General features: G+C 36.4%; 1 protein-coding gene across 1 annotated transcript in view; it reads left to right on the forward strand.

Moving 5' to 3' along the window:
• Positions 1-17681, forward strand: part of TTC27 (tetratricopeptide repeat domain 27) — a 112795-nt gene that overhangs the window by 54444 nt on the left and 40670 nt on the right. The window contains exon 10 of the mRNA XM_058020709.1: positions 3661-3774. Coding sequence (XP_057876692.1) covers positions 3661-3774 — 114 coding nt within the window. The remainder of the gene's footprint in view (positions 1-3660; positions 3775-17681) is intronic.

Below are 17681 nucleotides of genomic sequence, written 5' to 3' on the forward strand. Positions count from 1 at the left end.
GGTTTTTTAGCCTGTCTTATATACCCAAGTAAGCTCTTCCTGACTTGGATGACCGGAAGAATTCCTATAGGAACTCCAGCTTTTTATAATAGTAGATGCAGGAAGGCAAAAGAGTTGCTTTGACCAATCTTTACCTTCTCTAAGTTGTGACTGACTGATGCAGTTCTTTGTCTGTTTCTCTGACAGAAAGTTTTAAGAGTGATCAGGGAGTGCTTCACACCCACGTTAAATTCTGAATACTGAGGCTGAAATGGTTTGTTCATGGTATCTGAATTTTTGGTTTGACAGAAATCTATGGCTGGGTTTGATCTGGGTGTCATTACTAATGTCACCCATCTCACAATTCAGGTATTACTTGGAATCACAATGTGGTTTGGGTTGATAGGGACCTTCAAGGCCATCCTGTTCCAACTCCCCTGCTGTGGGCAGGGACACCTTCCACTAGACCAGTTTGCTCAAAGCCTCTCTCTCCAGCCTGGCCTTGGACACATCCAGGGATAGGGCATCAATAACTTCCTTGAGCAATCTGGAAGAGGTTGCCAGGAGAAGTTTATGTTGCCTTTTGTTCTTACATACTTATAAGCGTTGTTCAATAATGGACTGCTTTGCTATTAAGACTTGCGGCATCTTGTTTCATTTGAATGTCATATAAGAGGTTATATTGAATTAAATATTCTGGTTTATGTAATTCTTTGGTCATCTCCTTTTTTACATTCTGATATGATGGGAGAGGATGATATTGTTTGTAGGAAAAAAATGTGTGAAAGAATTGGAAAACTACTTTTCCCATGTGAAAATATCCTATTCTGTGCAGAAAAGTGTTGCATAACCTTATTTCCTTTCATTTCTTCTCAGCTTGTCTAATCTTTCTGTGTTTCTCTTTATTTATTTTATTGTTCTCTCCCTAAAGTAAGAACAATGATAACTTGTGAATATTCTCAATAGTGCAATAGTGGTTTTGCTTCAGAATTATTATTTTGTTAATTTTCTTAGCTGCCCTTGGTGCAGTATAATGAACTTCCAAGTATGTTGACAAAATCTGCATGTTTTTAGGTTGTTCCCCCTCCAATGTTTTGTTTTAACCTATAATCCTATTAGCAGAGCCTAGATTTAATTTCAGGTGAAAACATAAAGCTTTGGATCTTATGAGAAAGTATTTATTATCTGGAATATTTGGACATTTAAGGTATAAGATTAAAGCTTGCCAATGGTTATAGTTAGATGTTCTGAAACTATTCTTTACAGTCTTTGAGTATAAACATTTGTGCCCTTTATGCATGTATTATTTGGATTTTTTGTGGTGCTTTAAACCTAATTAGGCAATGAAAAGGTGAACATTTGAATTCTGGCGCAGGATTGTGAGCTCTGTATCAGTATAAAAGTACAAGTGCTTTTTAATGCAAACAAGGTCTGCTTCTCATTGTCTTGTGCAGTTGCAGTGGTTTTTTGTATCAATAAAACTGTTGGAAAAATTCAATTTTTCTTCTGTAATTTTACAGCAGATATACCTTTCATTTTATTTCATGAATACCTTTAAAAAGCAGGGTTGTTATTCAAAATACGACATTGCTCCTGCAAAGGAGCGAAATGTAATTATCTCTGCTTGTATTCCACCCTTTTTCTCTTCAGATTTCCTCCCTCCCTGTTTGACTTTATGCACAGCTCATGCAGCATGCTTGCTTAAATCACTGCTTAGGTGGTGGTGTGGGAGGTGCACGCAGAGAGAGGGGAGGCTCTCCTGGGCTGCCGGTTCTCCTGCAGAGCTGGATGCTGTGGACCAGAAACTTTGTGCTCTGCCCTTCGTGGGCCACTTGCTTGAAGCAGTGAGAGAACAAGGACTCTGCTGCTGGACAAGGACAGCAATCAGACCTGAAAATATCTTTAGGAGTGTTATTAGCCAAGACTTTTACTTGTCATTGTTCTTTTGCAAAGTTAATACTGATGTCTACCACTAGGTAGCACAGAAAAAAATCTCTTGTAAGTAAAAAATTAAATTGTATGACACAATACTAATAGTGGAGAAAATAGGGAAAAGGGTGACCTTCCCCACAAAATAAGCTTTTAAGGTAAAAGAAACATTGTTCAAGTATTTGCCCAAGCAATTCCTGAAGGCGTTTGATTTAGCAAGCTACCTGGTATGGCTACTAAAAAATAAACTCAGACACCAATGTCCTGTGCTAGGAATGCCTTGCTTGTGTTTGTCTTAAGATGAAACTAAAATAGGTGTTTGAAGTTGGATGAAACAGAGGAGAGATACCTCTCAGAACTAGGACATCCAGCAATTACCAGATTTGGTGATTATAGTTTGTAAAAGGGCACTTGACAATCTACAGAATAGAGAATGTTGTGATTGTGTTCCCTTAATTCCAGATCTTCAGAACATAGAGGACAGTATAGAAGCCTTTGGGTGCCTCTTAATCTAAGACTGAGGAAAAGTCCTGAAAGAGTCAGTGCAGAGATTCTTGCTCACAAAGGGTAGGATTCGTTGTGTTTGGTTGTTGCACAACAAGCAAGCCTTCACACTGCCTTCATTTTTGCTTTTCTTGTTGCCTCTCTTCCTATTGTAGTTTTGTTTGGAGGATATTTTTTTAGATTGTTTCTTTCTGCCTCCGTTCTTTTGAAATCATTAGGGAAAACAAAACCAGATTACAACATGACAGAAATTTGTCAGACATTAAACACAAACCATGAGCAAATTATGCTTTTTAATGCTTTGGGAGATCTCTGAGAGGAAAGAATAAAACCACTGGAGATTTTTCTCCACTCTTCAAATATCTATAGACAAATATATTTTCTCAGAGAAGATGGATCATATTTGCAGTGTCAATAAAATTAGCAAGGGAGCTTTCCTGCTGTCTCACTTTTCAGAAATGGTATATTCTGTCTAAAACCATACTGGAAAGAGTCCAGGCAGTCTGTAAATTATTAAGAGATACCAGAATTGTATTGGCTGCATGTCTTCTATTGGACTTTCCTGAAAATCAGTGGTTGGAGACTGGCACTAAGTTCCTGGCATCAGTGCAGTGTGTTCTAAGCGATAACTTAAAATTATTTTTGGAAAACTGCTTGCATAGGTTATTCCATAGTCCCTATACATCTACTAAAGGCAAAAATTCTTCCTATCATTCTCAAGCCATGGCAAGTTCTAGATTAAATAACGTTCTTCAGGTTCTTAGCAAATTTAACATTTTTCATGTGGAAATGCTCTTAACCTGGGCATCAGGGCACCTTGCATATGAGAAGAGGCCAAGAGAGAGTTGGATTTGTTCAGCCTTGAGAAATAGGATCCCTGCAGCTGCCTATAGCTACCCAGTGTGCAGGTGTGGAAAAGGCTGAGTCAGTCAGCCCAGGATCAATTCTTCATTTTTCCTTTGATTCTAAGTAGCCATTTTAATTTCTGCAGTTTGGCCTATGCACCATATGGGTACATGTAAAACAAAGCACAGCATAGCTGAGAATGAGGAAGTGGTTTTGAAGGCCACTTTTTACATTGAAAATAGATTAAGGTAATTTGTACAGCCCTCAGTTCATGAAATAAGTCCTCCAGCCACATATTTGACTTTCAGAATAGAAAACAACATTCATGCTTGAGACCACCTTAAAAAATTTTACTGTCTTCAATGTCTTTAAGTAATGACAAAATGTTCTTATTGTCTGCAGTGCTTGCTCTCCCAGCCAAAGTTCTGGGCCATTCAGACATCAGCCTTACTCCTTCGGACCAAACTGGAGAAAGGAAGCACTCGCAGGATGGAACGGGCAATGAAGCAGACTCAGGTAAGACTTCTGAGCTGCCTTATTCTAATGTATGTGTATAAATATAGAGTGTATATATATGTATATAATCAAATTCAAATAGGCAGGAGTTAGGAGATTTTGCGGTTCCTCCCTGCAAACTGTACGAGATAATTTTCTAATTATGTCTCTAAATTAGATGCATAAACCACAAATCCTTCTGTGTCTGCTAGTCTTGCGATAAGCTTATATGTACAGGTAATGAATCATCACTTTCAACAACATGACAAGTTTTGGAAGACTGAAATTAAAGTCTATTTTTGTACCTGTAGTTTCTGACTTAGGATCTGAAGAGTACATGTAGATGTTCTTGAACATCAAGCTGCTATTGCTATCAAATTTTTCAATATTTTTTTTCTCAAGTAAATCAGCTCTGTAAAGCACTGAAACTTTTAAATAGTCATTGGTATTGTGAGAACAAGAAAACACATTCATGAATAATGCGGCAATTTCAGTTTACCATTTTGATGTGATAGTTGGTGATTAGTATTTTTATTGCAAGTTTGAGGCAGTGATTATTTAAATAATCTCAGTCCATACAAAAAGAAGATTGTTTTTCCAATACAAAAAAGAAATGTTAAAATTCTGAAATGTTCCATCTAGTAGATTTATTTAATTTTTTTTTCAAAAGAAGGGTCTATAGGCTTTATCAAGATTTTTTTAGATTCTTTTTTTTCTTCATATTACAGTTTTGTTAGCCCTTTGTCATCTTTATGTAGCTAAGTCTTCTTGTCACACGTGAACAGCAGGCACTTGTCTATGTCCATCACACTCCTGCTTGCTAAAACAGACAGGAATGTAAAAAATTATCATTATGGTGCTATGTATTTAAATCCTGAAAAGCTGATGTTTCCTTTAAAATCATTATGATGTATGAGTCTTTGAAGGAGGGCATTTTGGATGTGCTGCTGCATTTTTCTTTTGCTGATGAAGACATGGAGTTGCTGTGGAGGAATTTCCTGTGGTCATTCATTTGGAGACTGTCAGAGAAGCCAGGATTCCAAATCTGGGAGATGTAGAATTTGACAGCACTTGGGAAGTGATCTCAGGATCCTTGATGCCCTAAGCCATAAAACAGTTGGAGTGCCTCCAACATTTTTGTCTAGCTCGATTAAACCTGAGTACTGGAAATTGTTATGTTAGACAGTTTGACAGTCTCATGACAGAAGCCCTCATGAAGGGGTTCTCTTAGCAAGTACATTTGTCTGACTTCTTGTGCTGCAACTGCAGTAATGCAAAGGATTTGATTAGCATTGGCTGTGACATTTTGGGAGATGACCCCACAGTAGACAGAGAATCTGTGGTTTTAAGTATTTCCTTTAATCTTAATGCGTTTATGTTTTCTTCCATTAAGCATTCTTGTCATGTGGATATAATTGCGTATTTGTACGCATTTGTGCTTGATGGTAACAAGCTCAGTTTCCAAAAATAGTTAAAAGTTGTTTAATGATTTATATGTGCTAAATTAATCAAATAACTTGAATAACTTTCCAGCTAAGGTTTTCATTCCTGAGTTCCATCAGCATCATAATTTTTTTAATATCAGTGTTTCTAACAGTGCTAAGAAGGAATCGGAGAAGATACCATGAATGGTGTTGTTTTCATACGTAGCATAAGTAATTTTTGATCTATCATCTTCATGAAGACACTATGCTGGTGTATAGTTTTCATTAAGATGCCAAAGAACAAGTGACTTCTACAGCTATGTATCAGTAGAAAATGGATTTCGAACCCACAGAATTTTCATACAAATGGATTTCATGGGTTCTTGTTTTGCAAGTTCATTATTTACTAGTTCAGAGTGCTGTAGAAAGATTAATTATGCTAGATTAAGGGAGGAGGTGTAAATGCGATTCTTTGCAATATCAGTCTTTTAAAGGGATTATAAAATTTCTTATAGAACAGCTTGAATAAGACGTGGTAAACCTTCTACATTCCTTTAGGGTTGTCTGAAAAGTGCATGAGCCTTTATAGGCTGTAGCTTAGTGATGCTGGGACTCTTCTGTCTTATTCTACTCTAATTTTTCCTCCTTTCCCCATTTCCACCCTCACCTGCTCCTGTGCTGGGTCTGCAGCTGATAAACATATCTTTAAATGAATATTGCTTAGTAGGCATATGCTGCTTTTCAGCCCTTAAACAAACCTGGCTACATTGTTGGTTTGTAAGAGAAAGCATTTTTCAACTACCTTTTAGGCCCTACCATTGTAGGACTGGCTATGTCTGTTTACATTATTTTAATTACTTGAAAATATTTGGTTGCAGCTCTTTTTGAAATGAGGGCATATTGGTTAAAAATTACTGCTAACCTCCAAATATTAAATATATCCCTTCTTTATAACAAACAGTTTTCATAAATTTAAGGGTTTTTTTCCTAATAGGAAAACTTCAAGAGGAATTGGAATGATCATTTTCAAAACCTTTTTCTGATTATTTTAGAAATCTGAACAACTAATAATGCAGTCCTTGGAATCATTTTTGAAATGATCATTCTGGGTACTCTGGAATGTGCTTCAGCTAGTAGCTAGTGAGGAGGAGATACTTTTTCTGGATACTGCGGATTTTCTCTGTCCAGTTTTTGCTTAAATGGGGTTTGGATCTGCAAAACTAAGGTTAAAGATTTCTAAAGCCAGTAATTCTTTCAACCATTTTTCTCAGAAAAGGAAGCAGCATTTGAAAGCAAAACCAGTTATTTTACATTCCACTGGAATATTTAGTCATGACTGTATAACATACAGAGAAATGCAGGTGAAGGTACTGCCAACTAAAATGTGTCTCTGGATGCAGTATGATATTTTTTAAGGTTGTGTGATTGTTTTTCTTCCATTTGGGTGAAGGTTCAGGAGGGTGAGAAGTACTAGGTTGGAAAGAAAAATGGGAGGGAGAAAACAGGAACAAATGGGGGTAGGTTTTTGATAAAACCAGAAACCTGCTATTGCTCTATCAGTTTGGGGATCTTTACCTACCTTTTATTGTAAGAAAGTAAATCAGAAACTATTAATAGTGGAAGATGGGTTGAACTAAGCTGGTAAGCCACAAATTACTGCTGAAAGTGCAGTCAGAGCTCAAGTAACAGGATGGGAAAGAAAAAAATGGATTTTGAGTGGTCTAGAAGCTAGGCAAAAATGGGAAAAGTGAGGGATGATCTAAAAAAAACACCAAGGAAAAAAAAAAAACACCCACAACCAAACCAGTTCAAAACACATAGAGTATCATCCCGCTGTAGCTTCTTGATATATGAAATAGGTTTACTCTTCCATTTCAGTGAATTTGAAAGTATGAAGCAAAATGAATTAAAATGGTGGGCTAGAAACATCATTTATTTAGTGCTGTGTTATGCCAGCAGTGAAAGAGGTGAAGCTGCCATGTGCCTGGTACTCCAGCAGCCTGCTCAGGTTTATCCTACCTGGGATATCCCAGGTGTATCCTACCCTAACCTGACTGCCTACACTGGCTACCTCTACATTTGCAGCTTTTGTCAGCTTGTTATGGGCCCCTTTTCTGCCTGGGTTTTCTGCTGCTGGTTACACCTGGTGACAGCATGCCTGCAAGCTGGTGGCTTGGCTTTCCTAGCACGTCGTACAGCATACGCAGGATTTCATACGCTTCCCTCCTGCTTGCTTTTCTTGGCAGTAAAGGAATATGCCTGTTGGGGCAGAGAAATGTGTCTTGAAAAGGGTGTTTTAATAAGACTTCAGGAGAGCTGGGAGCAGACTAGCAATATTATAGGCTAATCATTATGCCTAAGATTGAAAGGTCACATGAGATCTTGTTTTATATCCTTAGTCATACACAGATGTATGTGGTTGGGAATTCTGTCAACTGCCCTTTAATTTGCACTTAAATAATACTTCAGAGTGTCATTTTCACCAGCAACTAATGTTTTCTGTGTGTATAAAAAAAGCGATTTTGTTTAAATTTTTCTTACTAAAGAAGCATGCTAGTTAGTGTTCAGTTCTTTCAAATCTGAAAAATTGTGTGCCTCTGTAAAATGGAAAAGCTGATAGAGATTGAACAGAAGGCTGATAGAGATTAACAGAATCGGTGTCTTGAGCTTTATGAGATTGAACACAACTTTGCTGTTTTGTTAATTTCACATTGATAGGCTTTAAATGGTTATGCAAGAAAGTTATGTCATTTATCATAGAAATATATTCTTTTTATTTTCAAAAGTAAACGGCCACTTCCTTGCCAAATTGCTTGCTCTGCCTTTTTTTATTTGATGGTGGTTCTACATTGGACAAATTCAGCATTTAAGGGAAGAGTTCAAAAAGGAGAGGGAGCAGTCTTCCTCCCAAAAGGCTCATCTAGACAGGTTTGAAGCAAACATTTTTCCTTATTCTTTTGCTTCTCAAGTCATATATCTTCCTGATCAGACCTCTCAAGCCTCAGTTGGAGTAATAGAGAGAGACATGTAGCATAACCAGGGGAATGACAGCACCTGTATGTTCAGCAAAACTATTAGATCTCTGTACTAGGAGTTCCTGTTTCTGTCTTTAACCCCTTCTTGAATTCTAGGGGTATATTAAATAAGATTTTGATAGTTGCTTTTAGTTGTGGGTGGAATGGAGGAGGGTATTAAGGAGGAGGAAAATTCATTTTAATAAATTTGTTTCACATCATGTTGAAAGTTTTAGTGGAAAGGTGTTGTTGGGATCTGGGATGTACTGGAGAGCTGAGGGAGATATAAATCACTTCCTTCAGGAGGGTAATAAATGGATCACAGCCCTCTTCTATCCTGTGGAGATCCTGCACTGATATCCCAATAGTTCTTAACTATTATGAATTGTATTTATTATTAGAACACATGTTCCAAAAAGTGTTTTAGAAGATGAGAAAAGCCAGGTGTCTTATAAAACCAATATTTAATGAATTCTATACAAGATCACAAGGTCTCCAGAACACTAGAAATAAACCTTATTACCTCAGAAAGCAATCTCACAAGAGAGTGACCTCTTGGTGATGGTTATGATTTCAGTCTCAAGGCACACATTTTCAGAACATATTTAATTTTGCTTAAACAGATGACATATTTGACAGAAGATGTTACATGACACAAATGCGTCTGAGGATACACCAAACTCATTAGCATGCTTCAAAATAATGTGGTGGTGCTTGACTCCTGTTTTTCTTCTCCTGTGTTATTATGGGGGTTGGAAGGGACAAGGGAGGAGGGGGAATCAGAGATTCAGTCTGCCAAGAATTACTCAGGAATAACTAAAGTGGTTTTGTACCATTATCAAAAAGACAATATTGAGTAATTTCATTTTCTAGCTAATGATTTCTGCCTAGAAGTTTTCTACTGCACTCTTGGTTTTGCCAGTTTGGGTCAGTGCTATTACTGATATGGGGGAAAGAATGAAACCATTCCTTCTGTGCTAAAGTTTATTCATATTTTCTCAACTGTTCTTGACAATTATGTTCAACACCTGAGCTGTTCCACTTCCAGTGTCAATGCACTTTCTAAAATAAGCCAAAAATATGAAGCCTCCAGTTTTTTTCCCAAATGTTTCCCATTGAGCTTTAGTTCTGAAGACTTTTCTCCCCTTAGATTCTCTTCACTCGGTGTTGTGACATTTTGAAAGGTAGTGATAGGACAATCCTTAAGCCATATTGAGCAGTAACCCTGCATTTCTTTTATAAAGTGATGACAGGAAGTTGCAAAGAGAAATATGAGCACCAGCACACAACATTTGCATCGTTCTGCCTAGGCTTTGCTCTGGAAGGCATAAACGTTATAAGCTCCACTTCAGCAAATTAAACAATTAAAGTAATTAGTTCCAGAGACCAGATGGCATGGAGGAGACACTAATCCTGTCTATTGCTAAATTGAATAGATGAAGACATACAGCTGTTGCTACATTTGAATAGATGAATCTTTACAGTTTTATGTCATAAGTCTCATTACAGATCTGGAGATAGGTACCTCAGGGTGAGCTAACAAATCATATTTTGAAACAGCCCTGTGCTGCTAGACAGTCACACTGTCCAGCACACATGCCAGGTACTACAAACCAGACTCTGCCTTATCTCGAGGTAGTTGTCTGCTTCTCCTACATTGTAATTTAACTTGAATTTGACAGAGATAGTTGTTCTTTTCTTTCTTCATTCTCGTCCTTCCCCTTCAGTGAAAAGCAGAAGACAGAGGTGATGCAAGAGATCTTTGGATCTCTTTTTCAGCACTGATTACTCTTGTGTCTTCTCCCAGATCAAATTATTTGGGAGCTTTTATAGTAGTCTAACCACAGCAGCTTGGAACTTACCACAGGCGTACTATTTTGAATCATATGCAGTTCCTCTGTGGGTTTTGCACTCTTTGTGAAGTGTTTTATACCTGCTGTTCACCAGTGCCAGTACAACAAGTGGTCTGGTTTTAAATCCACCCTTCATCAAGTAAACTTTTAAATTTAGTTTCTTCTACAGACTTCAGAGGAAATTCTGCTTACATCTTTTGATAAATCATAAAAGTAACATAGTCAACACGTGGAACAGCTTTTACTTTGGAAACAAAAACATTCAAGAAGGTACACTTGCTTGATAAGCATAATGCAATAACTATAAAATGATATTTCATGTGAGTAACATAAAAAAATAAGTGTAAATGACATAAAGAAGATAAAATACACCTTATACTTTTCTGAAGATTTTGTGCTGGAAGTGGAGGCTTAAGCCATTAATAGTTTTTAACATTGAAACCCATATCCTAAACACTGGCACTCAGTAACTTTGTGTTCAGTATTTGTACAGAAATAACAGTAAGCTCACCATTTTGAAAGTCAGTAATGCTGTTGTGCTGTTGGGGACCTCATGTTTTGCCAGGCTTCTTTAGGTGGTAGTGTTTGACTACAGCAAAACATTGCCAAGGGCAGTTGCATTGGGATGCTCTAAATTGCCTGGTACGCTGCTTGGCTCTGGGTTTCAAACAGAAAGGAAATCTTACGTCAGATGGTCATGAATCCAGTTATCTCCTACTCATGACCTTGACCTCTTTTGTGCTAATTTTGATATCAAAATGCTTTGAATTTCATTTGGGATTGTTCGACTCATTTCCTCTTATGTGCTTTTCTTCCCCACCCACTGCAAGAGCCCTATTATAAAGATATTGAAGCTTTTTTTAGTAAAATGTCTGTGAACAACTGAAGTGAATATTGTTTCTCAGTTGGCTAGTATTGTTTTCAAAGTGAAATGCATATTTGCAGGACCTGATATAATGAACCAAAACATGCACATTAAGAATCTGCTATGTGACTTGCTTTAGAGAAAATACTGATATACACAGTTCCAGCATGCTAATTAACTCCTGCCCCAGCATGCTTCCTTAAAACTATCAACATCATTTTGCATCTTAGAAGTTCACCTTGAGTTAGGCAAAAACTAAGTACTATTGGTTGTCCAGTGCCTGAAGTTCTTCTGTGTAGATGCCTTACAAATTTTTGGCCTTCTCTTTTTCCTGACATTAAAGTGATTGTATAGGTGAAATGGATACATTTTGTTCAAGAGGTAGTCTCTTCCTCAATAATTTTTAAATTCTAAGTAATTGTGATATGAATAACTTCAGATGTTGAGGTTGCTTAAACATGTAGGGGATATTTAAAGAACAAGCTAAAGTGAAGAATTAATTTGTTTACCTGGAGACAAAGTAATCATGGGTGGGAAATAATGAGTTACCAGAATATAATAAAAAAACATTTGGGAAATGTTGTACAGGCAGTAGCTTTCCAGTCTTCCACCATATAAAATAGAAAAATTAAGCAGTTTTAACTGGTATTTCAAAGAATTAGACTGAAAGACCTCTTAGATAAAAGGTCCACTAGAGATAGGCAGTTAAGCAAGCATTATTTTTCTAAGTGCTCTAAGTGTTTTTTGAAAGAAGATTAACAAGAAGTGATAAATGATTTTTTTCTTATAGACTAAGAAGTGTAGAATAATTGTAAAAATTTGGTAATTTAGTGGAATTGTTAAATGTTGAATGCCTAAATATGTTAATATCTTTATACATTCAATATCTCTATTGATTATACAGGCACCACCTGTAGAACAACAAAGTTTAAAGTCCAAGTGATAATATGGTTATAACTAGGTTAAGAAACAGTGGTCTTTCAATTAATGTTTATATATTTCATTACTAAATGTTTTAAATTACACTTATAATCAGTAATCTCTACTAATATCCACCAGGACATGTTGTGATGCTGAGGTTAAAGGACGATAGTATGTATGATCTGGTAAAAATTACTAACCAAGTATCTGGAATTGAGAGTGTGTTGAAAGGGCAAACCAGAAGCTGCCAGGCAGGTGCAAAGGTGTGTTTTCTTTCATAGCTTAACACCTAATTTATTCAGAATCGAGAAACTCCTTGGAAACTGATAGGACAAAAAGGTATGTTTTTCATGTTTGTCCTATACAATTAGGACTGAAACCCTACTATATATTAATTTTAATGCACAATCAGAACCCATGCATTTCTAAGATATTTATAAGAAAAGAGAAAATTTGAAATGCAGAACTCATTTTGATAGTTGTCTTTTCGTTACAAGGCATGTAATTTTGTTTAATTTGGATCATTATGTACACTTGTTTTATTTGCTAATCGCATTTCTATTTCCATTTAAGAGTTAAAAAATTCTTAAAACAGGGGCAAGTTAACTTATTATTTTAGGACATGAAAAATGCTATTAATTATACTCCAACATTTAAATTTAAAAAACCAAACAGGAATTTTCTACTAAAGATAGAGTTGTCTTAAAACATGTTTACATCATTGAAGGACAGTCTGATTCTCACTGCTGATGAAAATTCACCTTTTAAAGGAACAGAAGAAAAGATGCAAATTAAAAAAAAAAAAAACCAAATTGGCAAAACCCAGATAAATGAAACAAACAAAACCCCAGCATAATTATATGCTGACCACAATAGTAGTGATGCTTATTAATTCAAAATACGTAAATTTGTGATAGTTCTCTCTGACTCAGTCATTCTTGACCTTCAATGACACAAATCTGTAGGCTTATTTTGTTTGATTAGGGTAGTACTCTTATTAAAAATATGGAAGCTATTGCATGAAACAGCTTTTAAAAATCAAATTAAGACAGAATTAATTTCGCATTCTTTTCAGTTTTTAATCATTTTCCAGAATAATAAAAATATAAGCAATCAACATATAAAATGCCCTCATTATGATAGTTTTGGAGTTCCAATTCAGTAATGCTAATCAGCTTATTACAAAGAAGAAGTTAAATCAGGTAAATAAATTAAAGCTGTTCTCATTGTCCTCTCTGTTTTCTGTGTGGAATCTTGCTGTGCAAAGGCTGCCAAATGCATGAGTTTTTCAATGTAATGAAAAGTGCTAAATGCACGGTAATTGTAGTTCCAGAAGTTCCAGGACCATGGTGAACAGTACTGAAAGACAGAGAATGAATTCAGTCTTTAATTCAGTCATGCATATAGTAGATAGTGCCTTCCTCTTTAATGAAATGAAGATGTACAAAAACAATTGCTGGGAAATAACATGATAACATTGAGGTAAATGTTATTGATAGAAGTGCTTGTGTCTGTGTCTTTTAATATTTTGAAAGTGATCCAGCATTGTTCTGAAAAATTCTTTCATTAGAAGGTATTTTAGTGCTGCTTTACCCTTTGCAAGAAGTGAGACTGAAGACTGCTTTTAGTTGTAGAAGTATCAATAGTGAATGAATATGGAAATACTGGTTCTCTAATATTTGCAAAAGTTGGAATAGGTAATCAGTCAAAGACAACTTAGTAAGTCCCAATAACTAGTGGTCCTTGGTCTTGGCATATATATTCACTCAGAAAAAAAGCCTGAGTGGTCTGTCAGTAGGGCTTTTCTTTTCTCCTGATACAAAATAAATATTTTACTTCCTCGGGTCAGCATACAAACGGTGATTTTAAGGGAAGCCAATGCATTTATTGCCAAAGGAGATTTTCAGTGGGAAGTCTGATAAAAACTGAAAAGAATTACTCTCAGGTGTTTAGGGGCAAGAAAGTGTTTGTGGAGTCAAATAGGGATAGAGTTTCAGCACAGTACATTGGAAATATTTTACCTTTATTATGGAGGTCAACACCAAGGATAATCAAGGAGAATTCTTTGGAAAATTTGTTTCTTGTACACTATTAAGAGTAAGATTTCAGCAGATCAGTTTTCTACAGCAAAACTTTGAAGTATAAGCTGTAGAGATTTGTAATCTTTGACCTAGAGAATATGAATTCACAGAAAGGGGGAAGAAGGGATTTGTAAAAAAGGCCATTACATTTGTGACAAATCCCTGTGAGATAAGTATAGAAATAGGGATGGAAAATAATGCTTGAGGAAAAGACGAAATAGAAAAGAATGAACTATTGTGTAATCAACAAGGGGAAATGTTATTTTTCTTAGATTTTTAGATTAAATTATTGTACCATTTACAGAAATAAGAACTAGTTTTATGTGAAATGAAAATGCTGATGCATTTAAATGAGTTTGTAACTGTGATGGAGTAGTGGAGATTGAGCACTGCTTTTTCTAAAAGATGTTTCCATTGAAAGAATTTCCATCATGCTGAGGGCTTCACTTTCCAGTAAGTTTCAAGGAGGGGTTGGGTTATTAAAACATCCCACTTAATGTGGTGACTGCTGTGGTTTCTAAATGTTTGGAGATAGACAGTTTGGAGAATCTGGTATGTAAAGAATCAATTGATAGGAGAAACAGACTTTGCAATAGTATGTGTTTGGTGTAGCTTCTATCCAGAGAACTGATTTTTCTGGCCTAATTCAACTCATTTAGTTCCTCTTACGGCTTTAGTTATGAATTGAGGAATATATTTGGATTCTGAACTTTCCAAACTGATTTCATGACGATCGATTCAAGTAATCACTGGGACTGGTGTATGGAGAGTTTTATAATCACAGAATCATGAAATATGCTGAGTTGGAAGGGACCCACAAGAATCATCAGGTCCCACTCCTGGCCATGCACAGAACAATCCCCAAGAGTCACACCATGTGCCCAACAGCATTGTGCAAATGCTTCTTGAACTCTGCCAGGCTTGGTGCCGAGACCACTTCCCTGGAGGGCCCAGTCTGGTGTCCAGAGTATATGATATGATAATGATTCTTTTCAATATTTCCATTTACTTTTGCAGTTAGCCAGTTTTTTTATAGTATTGGTTTCTGACTGAATATTGTAAATGATGGCACTGTGGTTTTGTGGTAAGACTGAGGCATTTTGACAAATGTGGAGATGTTTTTGTAAGCAATATGACCTTCCATGCCAGAACTCGATTTTTAAATGACATAAATATTTTTATTTGTAGCTGTTATGCACGTTGCTGTGCTATACCTGCCCATTTTTCCAGATACAGATCAGGGAAAACATTGAAGTTGCCTAGAAATAGAAACGTGTAGTAAATGATTGTACCACAGAACACTTCTGCTTTCTTTCTGTTTTCCCCTGTGTGAAATGCACACGAGCCAAGGTCATTAATAATGTTGCAGGTTCAGATACTTAAAAGGTCAAAAATGCCAAATTATAGTGCCATCTTTAACTATTTCAGGAGCTCCCAAGCTCCACTTTGCCTTTTCTCTGGTGTGAAATCCGCCTTATTTCCTCTGTCTCTCAATTAAGGCTGAGGGTTGAATGAATGACCAGAAGCCCAGCAGGCTCCTGGGCTCCTGTTCTTCTCTCCCCTAGAAGAAAATGGTATCAGGAAGTAGGTGGTGGTGGCAGCTGCTGGTGAAAGAGTTCATTTGTCCTTCAGTACTCTCCCTCTGGCTCAGGGACAGTATCTTAGTATACTTAGAGTATCTCAAGTAAAACAGGGTTAGCTGAAAGCAAAGTGCTGAAGTGTTCCTTTGGCAGCAGCATGATACCCCTTCCTGCAGATCTGCAGGAAAATTGCCTCCAGTGCAGGAGTGGTACCATTAGGACTTGCAGCTGATGGTCCTCAAGCAATTGAAGGCTGTTAACAGAGTTAAAGGATGTACATGTTATCCTGGCTGTCCCTTAGTGTCTATAGTACATGGTTTTGGTGGACAAGGTTTTTGGGATGGTGAGTCCAGGGAAGTAGCAGAAGATTGTCTGTTGTCTTGTCTCTGTCGATCAACCAGTTTGGTGTGAGTGACCAGCACAGAGCATAAAACTTTGTCCAGCTGACTGAAAATTTTTCATTTGGGCTGGTTTTTTTGATTGGTTGTATGCCAAACTGGCTATATGATTGTGGAAAGAACTGTGGTTTTGTGGTTTCCTCCTTCTTTAATAAAGAGCTGAGTCTTCAGGGGAGCTTGATACACTTTTATTTGAATATGTCATACAATCAGACATGGAACATTTAATGCATTTAGAATGTTTTTATTTTCACTGGAAATTGAACTGATTTCAAACCTGTTGTTACTGAAGATGTTTATTTTTTTCTTTGGTGAGTAGATCAATGACTAACAGAGATTGATAGGGAGTTTGTTTGTTTTTCCCTGATGTATGGAGAGCTCTCCAGGAACATGTGAAGAACTGGATTGGATGTCTTTCAAGAAAATACATATATTGAAAACAGATTTCTTTACGTGTGACTGCTTTCTTTTGGTATAGCTAAAGTTTAAATGCTTTGCCCGTGTGTCATATTTCTAATGTACTTACCATCATACACTGTATGGTTTCTGGGTCAGGCTCAGCTACTGGAAGAATGTTTATTTCCTGCCAAGTAATTTTTCAACAGAAACTACTGGGTATTAGTCAAGGGTTCATTGTATAGGGCAGTTATTCTTAGGAAAAATTTCTTCTTGTAAGAGTGAAAACAATGGGTGTCCCAAAATGTTATCTGAGATATTGTGGCTGGATTCGGGAAAAAAGAGACTGAACTTGTTTGTCTTTTCCCTTTATACTCCTGTCCCCTTCACCAAATGAGTAAAGATGTTCTTAAGTTTTCAAATGCATGAAAATAGTTGAAAAACAGGTAACAGCAAAAGAGCACTTTGTGGTTGAAAAACCCCCATGAAAAATTGACTCTATTGCTGAAAAAAGAGCTTCTGGCAATTAAAGGAGTAGAATTTTTGTGATTTCAGGTTATGGATATCTAGATAAGACTAGACATGATTTTCTTTCCTTTTCCCAGGTATCTTAGTAGCATGAGAGAATTATGCTTGATGTGACTGCACCAAAACCAAATGTGCTTGCACCAAAACAGTTATGTGAATACATGGCATTTTGTTTTGTGCTGTGTTTTTATCTTTGATATTTCTTTTGTATAATGGAATACCATCCAGTCTCCGCCCTGGGTAGTAAGCTGTAAATGTTTGCATGCTTGCAATTAGTGACAAGTCTTAAGTACTTTTTCTCTGGAATTCTTTTTTTTATTTAAAGTATTTGTTGTTTCAGAAATGACTATCTAATTCTGAAATTTTTTTTGCCATGCATAAAGGTTTCTTTTGAATATTTATTCCTATTATATTTACTTATGCTTTTTATTAAAGCTTGAGTGAGGCTTTTTTTGCTATTTACAGATACTTTGACTTTTTTTAAAATTGCTTGTGTATATATACATTATGGCATAAGTTCCTATCTGCAAAATGCAAATGTGTGCCCTGTGCTAGGTAAACCCAAGTCTACCAGCAACAGAAAAGGTACAGGTTATTTCTGATAGATTAGTCTTTGTGAGCAGGGTGTTCCAGTTGGAATTGGAATACAGGATAGATCAAATGGGTCATAGTTATGAAAGTTGATGACTATACCCAAACTAACAATTATATAATGCATAGAAAAATTATTAAAGGGTTTAGATTGACTATCCCCTTCCCTTCTTGGCTTTTCTGAGGAAGAACTGGATCTCTCAAAGAATATGTCTGTTATATATTACAAAACACAAATGTTTGATGTAACTTACTCTCTATAACAATTTATTGTAGT

This window comes from Melospiza georgiana, chromosome 3 (assembly GCF_028018845.1).
Source record: "Melospiza georgiana isolate bMelGeo1 chromosome 3, bMelGeo1.pri, whole genome shotgun sequence".
NCBI lineage: Eukaryota > Metazoa > Chordata > Aves > Passeriformes > Passerellidae > Melospiza > Melospiza georgiana.